The 13402-nt window shown below is 52.2% G+C and overlaps 6 protein-coding genes across 6 annotated transcripts; 3 read left to right on the top strand and 3 right to left on the bottom strand.

Moving 5' to 3' along the window:
- Positions 1-249: 249 nt before the first annotated feature.
- On the bottom strand, positions 250-887 carry A1O9_04333 (uncharacterized protein; the record flags this gene model as incomplete). The annotated part of the gene is made up of 2 exons (XM_013406625.1): positions 250-489; positions 600-887. 2 exons carry the CDS (start codon positions 885-887, stop codon positions 250-252), a joined length of 528 nt encoding a protein of 175 aa, XP_013262079.1.
- A 963-nt stretch (positions 888-1850) lies between these two features.
- On the top strand, positions 1851-2726 carry A1O9_04332 (uncharacterized protein; the record flags this gene model as incomplete). The annotated part of the gene is made up of 1 exon (XM_013406624.1): positions 1851-2726. The coding sequence occupies exon 1, from the start codon at positions 1983-1985 to the stop codon at positions 2724-2726; it is 744 nt and encodes a 247-aa protein (XP_013262078.1). The 5' UTR covers positions 1851-1982.
- A 328-nt stretch (positions 2727-3054) lies between these two features.
- On the bottom strand, positions 3055-4817 carry A1O9_04331 (uncharacterized protein; the record flags this gene model as incomplete). Its single annotated transcript, XM_013406623.1, has 2 exons — positions 3055-4310; positions 4445-4817. 2 exons carry the CDS (start codon positions 4815-4817, stop codon positions 3055-3057), a joined length of 1629 nt encoding a protein of 542 aa, XP_013262077.1.
- A 1466-nt stretch (positions 4818-6283) lies between these two features.
- A1O9_04330 (uncharacterized protein) lies at positions 6284-8185 on the top strand (the record flags this gene model as incomplete). Its single annotated transcript, XM_013406622.1, has 4 exons — positions 6284-6528; positions 6628-6984; positions 7050-7484; positions 7543-8185. The coding sequence occupies 4 exons, from the start codon at positions 6284-6286 to the stop codon at positions 8183-8185; spliced, it is 1680 nt and encodes a 559-aa protein (XP_013262076.1).
- Positions 8186-8717: 532 nt separating this feature from the next.
- Positions 8718-10025, top strand: A1O9_04329 (uncharacterized protein; the record flags this gene model as incomplete). Its single annotated transcript, XM_013406621.1, has 2 exons — positions 8718-8796; positions 8851-10025. 2 exons carry the CDS (start codon positions 8718-8720, stop codon positions 10023-10025), a joined length of 1254 nt encoding a protein of 417 aa, XP_013262075.1.
- A 1187-nt stretch (positions 10026-11212) lies between these two features.
- A1O9_04328 (benzoate 4-monooxygenase) lies at positions 11213-12826 on the bottom strand (the record flags this gene model as incomplete). Its single annotated transcript, XM_013406620.1, has 2 exons — positions 11213-12464; positions 12534-12826. 2 exons carry the CDS (start codon positions 12824-12826, stop codon positions 11213-11215), a joined length of 1545 nt encoding a protein of 514 aa, XP_013262074.1.
- Between the last annotated feature and the right edge of the window lie 576 nt (positions 12827-13402).

Below are 13402 nucleotides of genomic sequence, written 5' to 3'. Positions count from 1 at the left end.
AGCTCTCTTCGAGACTTCTAGAGGCAGGCTCTTTACAAGGAGGCCTACATTAGATAGCGAGCACTCCGTACCCACCTTTCTCATAGATATAGAACCGAACCCCTAAGTGCCTTGTACGTTGGTATTTGTTGAAGGTGGGTGTTATTCTGTCGGTTAGAATCCAGTAAATTAGGAATACTGTCGACGTTCTGCCTTCTAAGCCCTACGGGGACGCGGTACAGAAAGCCGGCCGCTGGAAATGACTTCACCTCAGGAGCCATATATCATTCTATATCGAGACTGAACAAATCCAAACTCCCAATGGCGACACTCTTCAAGCATCATGTCTACGTTTTGAGTCCCGCTGAACAGACTTCGGCCTTCGCCGATCAGTTTAGGGACCACTGTAATCGTGATCTCGCTTAACAAGGATGCATTGATGAAGCTCCGCACCAGTTGTCCGCCATCCACGTACACCCTGCTTATCTTCCTCGTGGAAGACGTCTCATACTGCCTGACCGTGTCAGCCGAAGTCACCGAGGGCGTAGAGATACAGTAGGTATGTACTTCCTCAGAGCAGCCGAAGCTTCACCAAGGTCCCTGGTCTTAAGCAATCTCACCGAGGGAGGACTTCCGACGGGCAGATCCTTCATCTCGCCCGACATGACGAAAAGTGGTATGTCTCCGTACATCCAATTCTCCATGGACAGAACGTGAAGGTACGTCTTTCGGCCCATAACGATAGCATCGATAGACGCCAGGTATTTCGATATCCCACAATCTTCACCCCTGGGCGTCATTGTGGCGTTCGCAGCGTCGAGAAAATCAATGCTCCCGTCGCTACGGGCGATGTAGCCATCCACCGTCGTCGCGAGGAACGCGCTGAACGTGATGTTCTCGTCGAGCATCTTGTAATTACGCAGCGTTGGACAGCAGACAAGACGGTAAAACCGCTGGTTCGCATCTTCACGAGCTACTACATACACGATGCTCATGGGGCAGATTGACTCAACAAGCCCTTGGCGTCTCAGGCAGCCATCAGCCATCGGCCATCGGCCATCGCTGGCCTCCTAGTTATACGGTATCTCCCCCCGCTTCACTCCAGAGCCTCCTGTAGGCTTTATCACGTTACTACTGTAGGTTCCGAAGGCCCAAAACCAATAGACTGCGATGCCCAGAACTGGATTTGCACAGACCTGGCCGTTAAGGCTGTGCCGATTGTGACAACGTCCATGGTTGACGATGAAGTCATCCATCCTAGTCCTGTATTGCGACAGGTCATGATCACGCCAACCTCTCCACAAAAACCTAGAGACGAATGGAGTCACAATGACTTCCTGGTGCCGGCGTCAAGGTTGGTTCCTGACACTCGAGATGTTCTTGTGAGGAATTCTTCCGATCCTCAAGGCAGGGGCCGGAACGGTGAAGCAATACTGGAGCGAACCGCAATCCACAAGGACTACTGTCACGCAAGAAGGACTTAAAATACCATCTTGACTCCCCTCCGACTTTCCTTCGACTCTTGTCTGTTACTCCCGGCCCCCTCCATACCGCCCCTGTGCTGGGCCGATCGAAAGACAGCTACTTCCTACACGACCGCGCACGGTGAGAGTCGGGCGAACTATCAAACTTAGAACAAGGCTACCAGCTGACGGGGTGACTCGTGGTCCTGATCTACTGCAGAAGGGCTAGGATATTCATTTCAACAAGCTTCACTCTCTCATCAAGAAGCCTAAAGAAAACAAGGGAGAGAAGGGTATACGCCCAGCGTCCTCCTCCTGATCATTCCTTTCTCTTTAGCGAACATGTCTACTCCCTCAATCTCGATCTTCACACCAAAACTCTCCCCTTCCCTGGTATCCCACCTCAGGCACCTCCCCACCACCGTCTCCATAGACTCACTCTCGCGGCTCTCCACGGACCGACTCAGCATTACAGCCCTCCCACACATCGGGAGCATCGAGCTGGTCTCATCCTCAGATTTCGCGACCCTCTATGACGCTATGTACGTGAGTATGTTTCCACGGGGCGAGGAGCGCGAGCGTTCTGATTTGATCGTCGAGCGTTTAGCAGCGCAAGCCGCCGGCTTTAGGGACGGGCTGGCGACGTACCGCGTCGTGGGGATTCGCGATGCCAATGGGGAAGCAATCGGTGCTGCACAGTTCTCTGTCCTGCCGTTAGACGGCGCCGAGGGAGAAAGCACCGCATTGTTTGCCGTGCCGTACCTGCAATACATCTACATCAGATCCCAAAATCGGCGGCAGGACATGTCTGAGGCGCTGCACACGATGGTACTCGCCGTCTCTGCCGCCGATGCCGCGATATCCGGCCGCAGCGTACCATTCACATTATTCGAGACCGAGCCACCAGGGCACGGCAGCGACGAAATCAGCCGAGCTTACGCGAGCCAGCGCGCCCGGATCCATGCGAACGCGGGAGGCGTGGCGTTGGTGCTGAGGAGGAAATTCGATGGGAAAATCCTCAGTGCACACGTCCAGCCTGGTCTGCAAGAGGGAGACTCACCGCTCACCTTGACTTGGGTCATCCGCCCGTCGCCGAATCCTGGGCGAGGGTACGACGTGACCAAGATCGGAAGGGGTCTCATCGCTGCATACTATAGTAGTCTGCGTGATGAAGGGTTCCCGGAGCAGAATATTTGCCTGGCGGAGAAAATAGTCGAGAAGAGGTACGACGGAGCCGAGTTCCACTTAATGCCGCTTGAAGACGTCAGAGACCACGTAGATTGAGAGACAATGGAGCATGATGACATTGAATGAGATATGGAACCGCGACATAAACTATGGAGGCAAAAAGGCACATTAAACACCGATTCATCCTTGGAAATCCTCACCGTCTCAGACTGTGCCCGCGGTAGAAAAGGCTCAAGCACGAAAAAAGAGGGGGGAAACCCATTGAAAGAGAGTTAACGAACGTCAGTAGGAGATGCAAGGGGGAACATCCGGCGATGGCTAGGAAGCATAGCGCTGACATATTCCAGTGCAGCGCCTGAGCTTCAGAGTCCGACAGAACTCAGGGCACAAATTTCAGGCACAGTCGAGTAAGCAACCAACCAGCTCAGTGTCTAGGGGGGGATTTCCTGGAACGGCGTTTGCTGAAAGTATCACCGCCGTTGTGAGGAACACCCAGCCCAGCTAAGAGGTTGATCGCAGCTGTCTCTCCACTTGCGAACGCACCATGTACGCATCCGTTTCCAATCTGCGTGCAGTGCTCTCCAGCAAATTGCAGCTTACTCGTCTGCCTCGCCTCCAAAGCCGCCGTCCATATTTCGGGATCATCACCGACTTTGTCAGCAGTATATGTACCAAACCCTGCGTAAGGATCCTGCGTCCAGTGAGTCGTTTCCAGATTCACCACAGGCGGGAGCTTTTTGTACGGTTCGGTACGGAAAAGTTTGAAGAGTGGTTCGAAGAATGTGAAGACTTCCTTGTCGGAAGCCATAGCTTCGATTCTTTGGGTCAATGGTTCGACGATTTGAACGGAGAGTTCCTTGGTGCCACTCATGATCCAATTGTTGCTCGTAACGGTCATGTACGACAAAATTGAGCTTTCATCAACTGGTTCGGTGGTTGGCTCTGGGTAGTAAATGAATTGATCGTTGTCTTTCGGCCAGAAGACAGATTCGAATTCGACGAAGATCTTGCCGAGTGCGCCGTAGCTGACCTTCTTAAGGCCTAGGCTGAGATCTTCCGGCAATGAAGGGCTGAACTCCACTAAATTGTGCTTGAGCACGCCGAGTGGAAGGGTACAAACAATACCGTCTGCGACAAAGCTCGGGGATTTACCATCCTGAGTGGAGGTGCGCACAACGCATTGCTTGTTTCCATCCTCGGTCCATTCGATGTTGTTGACAACGTGGCCGAGGCGAATGATGTTCTGATCGCGTAGATTCGAGGCAGTCCAGTTGACGATCGTATCGTAACCGCCTTTCATGTAGAGATTTCTCTCGATGGCGAAATAAGCCAGATGCTTAGAAGAAGCCTGTTCCAGGCTAGTGCCAATCCATGCCTCAACTTCACGCGCGACCTGCGGTGCCCAGAGCCTTTCGTCTTCTGTGACCAATGGGTGGGTGAGGACCCATTCTCGGATGAAATCCAGAGCGGCTTTGTCCTCGGCGTCAGGGTTTTCTTCATAGTAGTATTCACAGTAGTCGGCGAACTCGTCGGCGACCTTTTTGGCCTTGAACTGAGAACCAAGTCGACCATCTCGGGTGAAGTACAACGGAGTACCATCGTCGTAGTAATGTTCGATGTTAAGCTGGCCGATGAGGGGAATTAGTTTGTTTTGTGAGGTCTCGTGGGCCCAAGCGGCTCCTAAAGAAAATGTGAGTATAGAGGAAGGAGCAAGGAAGAACAAACCACAATGGACGTGGCCGACAATGAGCGCTTTCAACGACTTCATCTCAAACGCCTACGGCGATTGTTAGTATTGCCTAGGCCATATTTACCTATGTCTCTGGGAGAGCGGCCTGGTTTTCTACTGGTGTAGATACGACCGCCTATGCGGTCTGTTCGAGCCTCAAGAACGACGACATCCACGCCGTGGGTTTTCAAAACGGATGCAGCACGAAGGCCAGAAATCCCTGCACCCACGACAATGACTTTTTTAGGGGCTGGTGTTCCTTTTGGTATGTCTGCAAGGGCTTGACCGTGTACAATATCAATGACGGTTCCATCTTTCGGGCTTCGACCATCCTCCAACTCCTTGAACGCGACGGGCTTGGAGACCAGTCCGTTTGCGAGTTGAAGAATGGTCGATGGACTACTAGACTCCTTGGGTTTATGGGCACAAAGGTGAGCGATGTGGTAATGTTGGGCCATCATGAGCTGACAAGTTGACATTCGCGTTCAAAAGGTCAGTGCGGAGTTGTGCGGCTGGGCTGAGTTCAGCGGGATGGCAGCACGGAGAGGGCAGTGGCAGAGAGTGCGTGTGTGTTACAGGAAGGAAGTGGTGTGCAAGGTTGGGTTCGGAGAATGTGATAGATAAAGATGGCGAGTCCTGGACTCCTGGGATGTCCTCCGTTCAGTGATAGCAAGGAGGATGCGTTGCCCTTGAGTCAGCCCTTGCTCTCTGTTGCAGGAAGGAGGATGGGAGGGGCATGGCGGCTAAGACTTTATAGGAAAGTCCTGCCACGTATTACCCTCCAGACCAACCAGAGGTCTCAGAATTGTGGGCCTAGAGGTTCTGAGGCAAGTGCAATCATCATGACTTTGCGATAACCTTAGTGGCCTTCCCGGTGCGCTTCCCGGTGCCCACTTCCAGGTGCCAAGTACGAATCTGCGAGGGAATCCTGGGCCCAGGCTTAGGCTGGGGCACCATTTAAGCATTCTTCAAGCCTTGTTAGCCCCGTTGCTTAGTGCCGGACGGGGGTGGCTACCATCGATCGGTGACAGGAGTGCTTGAAAGTAGCTCTCAAGTCTGAATGACGTCTCCTCCTCAGCCAGTCAGTAGGACTCCGTACAAGACATTAATTGAGGTCTACTTTTGGCGCACCTACAAACCATTCCTAGAAGTGTCCATATATCTCCTAGACAAGACCCACGCTATTTGAGAGCATCCATTGCGGCTTGACGTCCGCTGGGATCAGTTACGTGGCACGATGGTTGGGTGACCTTCGAGGTGCCGATCACCTCGAGTCTCGCCGCGTATTCGAGTTGCTCCTTGCCGGTTGCCACTGATAAGGTTTGAGAAAAAGCGCGGAGGGCAATCGCTTACAGAGTAGTCGAACAGCTAACGCGAGAGTCTTACCCTGTATCAAATGCCTCGGACCGGTCGAAAGAGATGGCACACCCCAACTTTAGCAATCACCTGGACAGACGCCAACCTTGAACGATGTGTCAAAAGATAAGTCTGTAGGTCAATCATTGGGGTGTTCGAATTCGAGATCTTGGTTCGTGATTCTGGTATGCGAACAAGCGGAATGCTGCATCGGTATTGCTGGGGTGCTACTACGGAGTACTGCACCGTGGGACAACGCTCCGTTGGCTGGCGCGATCCTCTCTAGTTTGCGCCCCCTCGGTCCTAGTCTGGAGCTGACGCTTTTCGAATCCCATGCAACATGACAACCCCGATAAGAGCAATTCCGCCACTGATGGATGTCACGTACGAGGGCGCCGTCAGCTCTGAATCTCATAAGTGCGATGACGGCCAACCTTGCCCCGGTTATCGTTTCCTTGAGTCTTTTTCTTCACTTGCACAAAGTGACTTATCCTTCTGTGCCGTCACGTGATCGCATTCTCACCGACATAGCATCACATATAGTAGTACGATCATCAACACCAGTCTCATGGAGTTCGATGAAGTTCTCCCTGGTACTCATCGGCTATACGACCCCAATGGAAATGCATTGCAAAGCGATGTCGGTCTGAAGAAGCATGGCGATATCGTGCTGGTGCCTCAGCCCACCGACTCACCAAATGATCCTCTCCACTGGTCCATGCCTCGCAAAATCCTGCACAGCTTTCTCGTCTGCTTTATTACCGCATTGACCGCGGCCACGAGTAATGACTGCGGTCGGTCCCCCGCTGCCTTGTTTTGTTGTCAAACTAATCGGTGCGATAGGTAGCGCTCAGTATAATATGTGAGGGCGGCTAGTCTCTGATTGGATTGAAGCTGAAGCGCTCTAACCAGGAACCTGGATCTCAATATCAGTTACAGCTCATTCAACACAGGCGCCGGCATCCTGTTCATTGGCATAGGCTATTGGTGCTTGTTGTCCTCCCCAGCCGTATACCTCTATGGCAGGCGTATACTCTATCTCGTATGCTTGCTCTTTGGCCTTGCAGGAAGTATTTGGTTCGCGAGAGTCCAGAAAACAAGCGACGCTCTTTGGAATCAGCTATTTGTTGGAGCTTCCGAGTCCGTGGCCGAAGCAACTGTGCAGCTTTCCCTCATGGATCTTTGGTTCCAGCACCAACGAGGCTCCGTTCTGGGTATATACATCCTTGCCACCAGTATAGGGACGTTCTTGGGGCCGTTGATTGCCAGGTAAGGTGACTAGCATCGGGCCATGTGCGTAGATTGACTAATGCCATCTGCCTTGATGAAAACAGTTATATTGCAGACAGCGATCTTGGTTGGAGATGGATTGGCTGGACCGGCGCCATTTTCAATGGAGGCACATTCCTGATCTTTTTATTCACACTCGAAGAAACCGCTTTTCGTCGAGATCTTGTCCTTGTCAACAACGGTGACAGGTATCTTGTGGATGGTGTTGCCACAGCAGATGGGGCTGATAGCGAGACCAGGTCAAGCTTGGCTGGGACCAAAATTGATGATGAAAAGGCCGCATCTAAGCGGAATGGGTCTGCGGCTATCGAACAGCAATCGTCTGCAAGCCAGGAAAAGCGTAAGACATACTGGCAGCAAATCGCTATCATAACACCAGCAGCAAACCTCCGTGGTATAGGCTTCAAGCAATACTACCAACGGCTTTTCCATACTCTGAGGGTATTCACCTTTCCAGCTGTCATATACTCAGGTGTTCAGTAAGTCCTCATCCTGCAACGCGTTAAAAATCAAAGAGTTTGCTTACAAGTCAGCAAGGTGGGGTGCCCAAGATGCTTTTCTCACCTTCTACTTGACCGTGGAAGAAGATAATTGGTATGGTCCACCTTGGAACTACTCTGATGCCGCAGTGGGAAATATGAGCATCCCAAGTCTCATTGGCGCCGTTATAGGCTGTTTCTATGGTGGTTGGTTCAGTGACAAGTTCGTTGTGTGGATGGCACGAAGAAATGGTGGGGTCATGGAAGCAGAGCATCGCCTATACCTCATGTTCCTTGCAGCAGCAATTTTTCCAACCGGTCTGTTCATTTTCGGCATTGGCAGCAACGATGGATGGGCATGGCCAGCTCCTTATGTCGGGCTCGGCTTCATTGGCTTTGGTTGGGGCTGTGCAGGAGATCTTTCAATGGCCTATCTGGTCGATGCGTATCCGGATATGGTCCTTGAGGGAATGGTCGGCGTTGCCGTCATCAACAACACTCTTGGCTGTATCTTCAGCTTTGTGGCCAGTAAGTGGCTTGACCAAAGCGGCCTCCAGAATACCTTCATTGCCATTGGAGCACTCTCATTTGCCTTTTTGATGACGACTCTCCCAATGATTATTTGGGGAAAGAATGCTCGACGCTGGACGAGGACCAGATATCAGAAATTCTTGGAGATACGTGATGGGTTTGGAAACTGATTGGAGATCAGTACTTCCCATTTCATGCGATCAACGGATATCGGACACTGGGCGATGAAAACCCAACGAACCTTAACAGCAAGCCTTTAAGGACTACGTCAGCCAGCGAATTCTGGACGGTGATCACAAATATCATATATAGTCATTGTGGCAATAGTCGCCTCGTGGTAGGAAAAACTCGAGGAACTTAGCAGTGAAGAGCCTCAGGCATAATGTCGCTTCTACTTCTCCGTAGCTATCAAACACTAACAAGCATTAATGCTCGAGACGCTGCGGCTGATCCGCAGGATGCGCCATCAGCTTCCTTTTGACTTTTTCTAGGCAGGGCAGGGAACCGACGACTTCGTTGCTCAACAATTATCACCTGCGTGGTGCTGTCACTGACCATGCCATTCACTCAATTCACATTGCGGCTTCCTTAGTATTTGACCAGAGTCCGCATTTGAGTCCTATGTATTCGGAAATCTACCTCCTAAATCCAGTCTAGGAATTTATTTCTTCGCCTCCTCAACATCTCACGTCAAGGGCCATCATGACCACAGCTGGTACAATTCGTGCACCGGCAATTATCTCGCGTTCCTGGGGCCTTACAACCTCTCATATGCATCACCGTGCGGACTAATCAACTTCTTAATATCTCACTCTTTGCTTACCCTGTGCTATAGATCTCCAGCGAAACATCCGACAGAGCCTTGAGCCCTGCAAAACACATACACGGGCCCTGCACCACTCACCGCGTGCAGCTGCAGCCGCTGGCGGCTCAGCTATACCTCACATCTCGCTACATATATCTGCATCGTCCAGCGGAAAGGGACGTAAATATCGCCCGGAGACGAGCACATTCGACTTCCATCCCAGTAACACCAGTGGATTGGGCTTCCAACACGGTTCGACGATAGATGAGAAAAGATCTAAAAGACCAGACAGTGGACAAGATGCATACTTTGCCTCCCGAGTTGGAAAGGACTCAGACGTGACTGCATTTGCTATTGCAGATGGCGTTGGAGGCTGGACCGAGCACGGGGTTGACCCTGCCGACTTTTCCCACGGCCTCTGCGGCTACATGGCGGAAACGGCGCTTAGCTGGCCAACTGATGAACGACTCAATCCCCAACAGCTACTGGAGGCTGGCTACCAGAAGACAATAACAGACCCCTCCATTCGAGCGGGCGGCACCACTGCCTGCGTGGCAGTGACCGAAAGGGATGGACGAATGCGTATCGCAAATTTAGGCGACTCGGGATTCTTACTACTACGACTCGGCACAGTCTATCACTATTCCAATCCACAAACCCACGCCTTCAACACGCCCTATCAAATGAGCCTCACGCCTCCCGAGATCTTAGCACAAGCCATGGTATTTGGGGGCGTCCCTCTCAACGACAAATCCGACCGAGCGGATCTAGCAGACCACATGCTCCGACACGGCGACGTGTTGGTGCTCGCAACGGACGGAGTATGGGACAACCTCAACTCGTCCGACGTGTTGACAATAGTTTCCAACCAGATGCGCTCCACGGGTGCTTGGCTTCGGACCCCTGACCAAGGCTATACTGTTTCCCCGGCGCTACCGGAATTAGTGGACAAGTCACTGGGACCGCAGAAGCACAAAATGCCCGGCACTCTGCAGAGTGTCATCGCCGCGGCGATCACAGGCGAGGCAAAAGTGGCTAGCTTGAGTCGCAAAAGAGACGGACCGTTTGCAAAGGAAATGCAAAAACAATTTCCCTATGATCCTTGGCATGGCGGGAAAGTAGACGACATTGCGGTATTGGTTATCATTCCTGTCGACGAGAGTAAGGCCGCTGGAGGATCAGCAAGACTCAAGGCCAAGCTGTAAAAAGAGAAGCACGCAACTATGAACAAGGTCATGCCCCGCAGTGAGCGAGGGATAAGCATGGCCACGGAAAATTACAAGTCGAGTTACAAGAAACGCGTCATACTCATTTCCCGATGATCCCTTTTCTAATCGAAGAAGCCTAATGTATAAATGCCTCCCGGTTTTGTCGGGGCATAGCGACAGCGTTTGGGATATTACACACATTAGCATACAATACTACGAAAAGAGAATTTCTGCCGCAAGAACAACAGTTTGAAAGGCAAGCAGTGCACAGCCGGACGGAGCGGCATTTTGGCGGACATAGACACCGTTCATCCAACTACTAGGCAAATACCATGGTTCTGTAAGCAAGCAAGAGGTCATGGCCGGGATCATCGATGTTGCTTGTCCGATGCGCCCTGTTAGAGTATAGTGGCTAGTTAGACAGGTCGGCACACCACCAGGTTCGCACTCGATCGATAAACCCAATCTATCCCCCTCGTCTTGCCACCACATCTATGTACCTACTCAATCCTATCCCATCCTATCACGTCGGAATGTTCTTTTCTGGCACTGGCTGAATTCTCCGAGAGAGGCGTCCTCCACCCCTCACCCCCTGAATACGGTAATTAGCTGCAGCCCTTCCTCCGCTCCGATCCTAATAATCAGTTCTCACTTTGACGAAGGTAGCATTCTACGAGAAACAAGGGGGGTAAAAAAAGGGGGGGGGGGGGGGAAAGAGCATCCAGATCGTCACTTTATAATTCACCTACGGGGTACAGAGCGCAGTGAGGTGGCTTTCACTCGATGCGACGTCCCTGACGAACCCAGTTGTTTTTTTAAGAAGAGAGGAAAACAAAAGGGAAGAAAAAGTCCTTTCACATTTTGGGGCGCGCTAGATAATTATATGTCACCGCCAATACCAGACACGGAGGACCCGTGAACACCCACTATTCCCAAACTACTCAACTGCCAACTATGCTTGGAGGAGTAGTAATAGTAGCAATAAACCCATCTGCGACATGATAGCTCATTGTGTATCCTCCCAGGGACTGATTGGGAGGGAATCCACCTTTTCTTCATCTCCGCATGAAAATCGACAGAAGAAGCCAACCGCCGGTAACGCGCAGGGTATGCATTTCCCGTTCTGCTCTCCGAGCCAGTCATGAATCCCCGCTTCGGCGCGGCGAGAACATCAGTGGTCGAGCTTACGTGCTGCGACGCCTGATTCCGACGTTGTAAGCAAGGGGCTTTCTGAGGAACCCCTCCCTGGTCTCCATGGGACCATCATGCTCATCTTTGAACTCGAAATTCCTGAAGACGGTGCCGACGATACACTTCAGCTCCATCTCAGCGACATTCCTGCCGACACAGGCGCGGGGCCCGTAGCTGAAGGGGATGAATGCCTCCTTCTGTCTGGCGGTGAGGCGGGTTTTCTCGTCCCAGCGTTCGGGGACAAACTCGTCGGCATCCGGGCCCCAGATTTCCTTGCTGTGGTGGATAGTATAGCTGGGCACGGAGAGCGCGGTACCTGGTGGGAAGCTGTAGCCTAGGATCTCGACGGGCTTTGGGTTCGGGTTTTCCGGCGTCGCGCCCGGGACGAGGCGGGGAAGACCGAGTGAGGATGTTGAGTGAATTCGCATCGTCTCGCTGATTACCCACTGCACGTATGGGAGGTCTTTGACTTGGTCATATGTGGGCACGCCTGCGGGCATCGCGGCGTCGAGCTCCTTTTGGAGCTTTTCTAGGACCCCGGGTGTGCGGATCACGTAGTACAGAATAGCGCATGCGGTGTTGGAGGTGGTGTCGGAGCCGGCGATCAGTTGCGTCAAGGCCTCTGCGGTGAGCTCTTCGCGGCCGAGTTTCTCGCCGTTCGCATCCTTGCCTTCCATCAGGCGTGCTAAGAGATCCACTCGGTCGGTATTGGGATTCTCAAGTCGTTGCGAAACGCGGGCGATAGCGATACCTGCTAGGTTCTCGACGGCCTCCACACCCTGGCTGAAGAATTTGTCGGGCAGATACTTGGCGTAGGGCTTCAGTTGTGGCAGGCAGCCTAGTGTGCCGGAGACCTCACCACGGCGGTTGAGAACCTCAATAGCGGGAGCCGTTGTTGGCGGTGAGTTGGGTGTTTTGCGGATCTCAGCGAAGTCACGCTCATGCTCGAGCATGCCAAATGGAGCTCCGAATGCTAAGTCACCAATGATATCGAATGCAAGGTAGTTGAACCAGTGCAGGGCGTCGATACTGGCGTAGCCGGTCTTTGGGTTTTTGCGGTTTTTTGCCATGTCGGTCCATTTGCTGCTGAAGAGTTCCAGATTGGCGTGAATGTATTGTTCGAACTGGCCGATGGATTTGGCGCTGAATGTGTGTGAAACGACCTTGCGCTTGCGAGTATGCTCGGCTCGGTCGCGGGTGTTGAAGAGACCTCGTCGAATGGATACGAAGGCATCGTAGTATTCACTGTTGTGAAAAAAAGTCAATATTTGGGCTCCAAAATTGTCAAGCACGCATTTCAGAGAAGCGCTTTACCTTTTCAGAAAGCCATTGCCGTGCCCGTAGATGGTCTGGATGGCGTCCATGTCGGCAATGGAGACATGATGAGGCTGTATTCGCACAACTTTGCCATATTTCTTATGCAATTCATCAACCTTGAGGTATCTTCGACCCCGTCGAGCCTGGTACAATAGCCAAAGACTGGTGAAGGCAGCTGGGAACGGGGCAGGGATTTTTCGTAAACTTTTATTTCGGAGATATGGAAGAAGGTAGTAGAGTATTGGGAAGAGAAGGAGGGTATACGGGGTCAAAAATGCAGTGATAAACATGATTGCGACACAGAATCAGAAGAAAATGCCCAGAAATGTAGGAATACCACCTTGATGGTATCGCGAGTGTAGAGCTTGAAGATGGGTCATGGCCAAGTCAGCAGGAAGGATGTTATATACACAGACTCTGAACGGAGGCGTAGGGGCTGTGGATGAGGGATGCTGTTCCCAAGGTCAAGAACTCGGAGCCATAATTGGAAGAACTGGTATTGGTGCCCACAATTAGACCAAGCAACGGAGATGGTGCTGAAGAACGGCCAGGCGTGACGGATTGCCCTGGTACGATCGGTTGAAAAACTCGGGAAATGGAAATTGATTGTTGGAGGAGGCGGGAGGTACTCTGAGGAATTCAACAGGATTAATTGGCTGCCTGAGTACGAGAGGATGGAGAGTGCGGAGGATGGAGGAAGGATGGTGCACACGTGCCCAGCCGTGTCAGACAGTGCAACAGGACAAGAGCGAGTGAGGCACGCGCCTTCCCCACGCGCCTCTCATACCCCGCTCTGCTTGTCTGACTTGGCCGATTTCTCCTTCGAGCGGGGCACGACCGCGGCATTGGCATTGGCAATAGCAGTC

Source organism: Exophiala aquamarina (assembly GCF_000709125.1).
Source record: "Exophiala aquamarina CBS 119918 chromosome Unknown aczIA-supercont1.3, whole genome shotgun sequence".
NCBI lineage: Eukaryota > Fungi > Ascomycota > Eurotiomycetes > Chaetothyriales > Herpotrichiellaceae > Exophiala > Exophiala aquamarina.
Note: the sequence above shows the minus strand (reverse complement) of the source record. Positions and strands in the feature narration are given on the sequence as shown.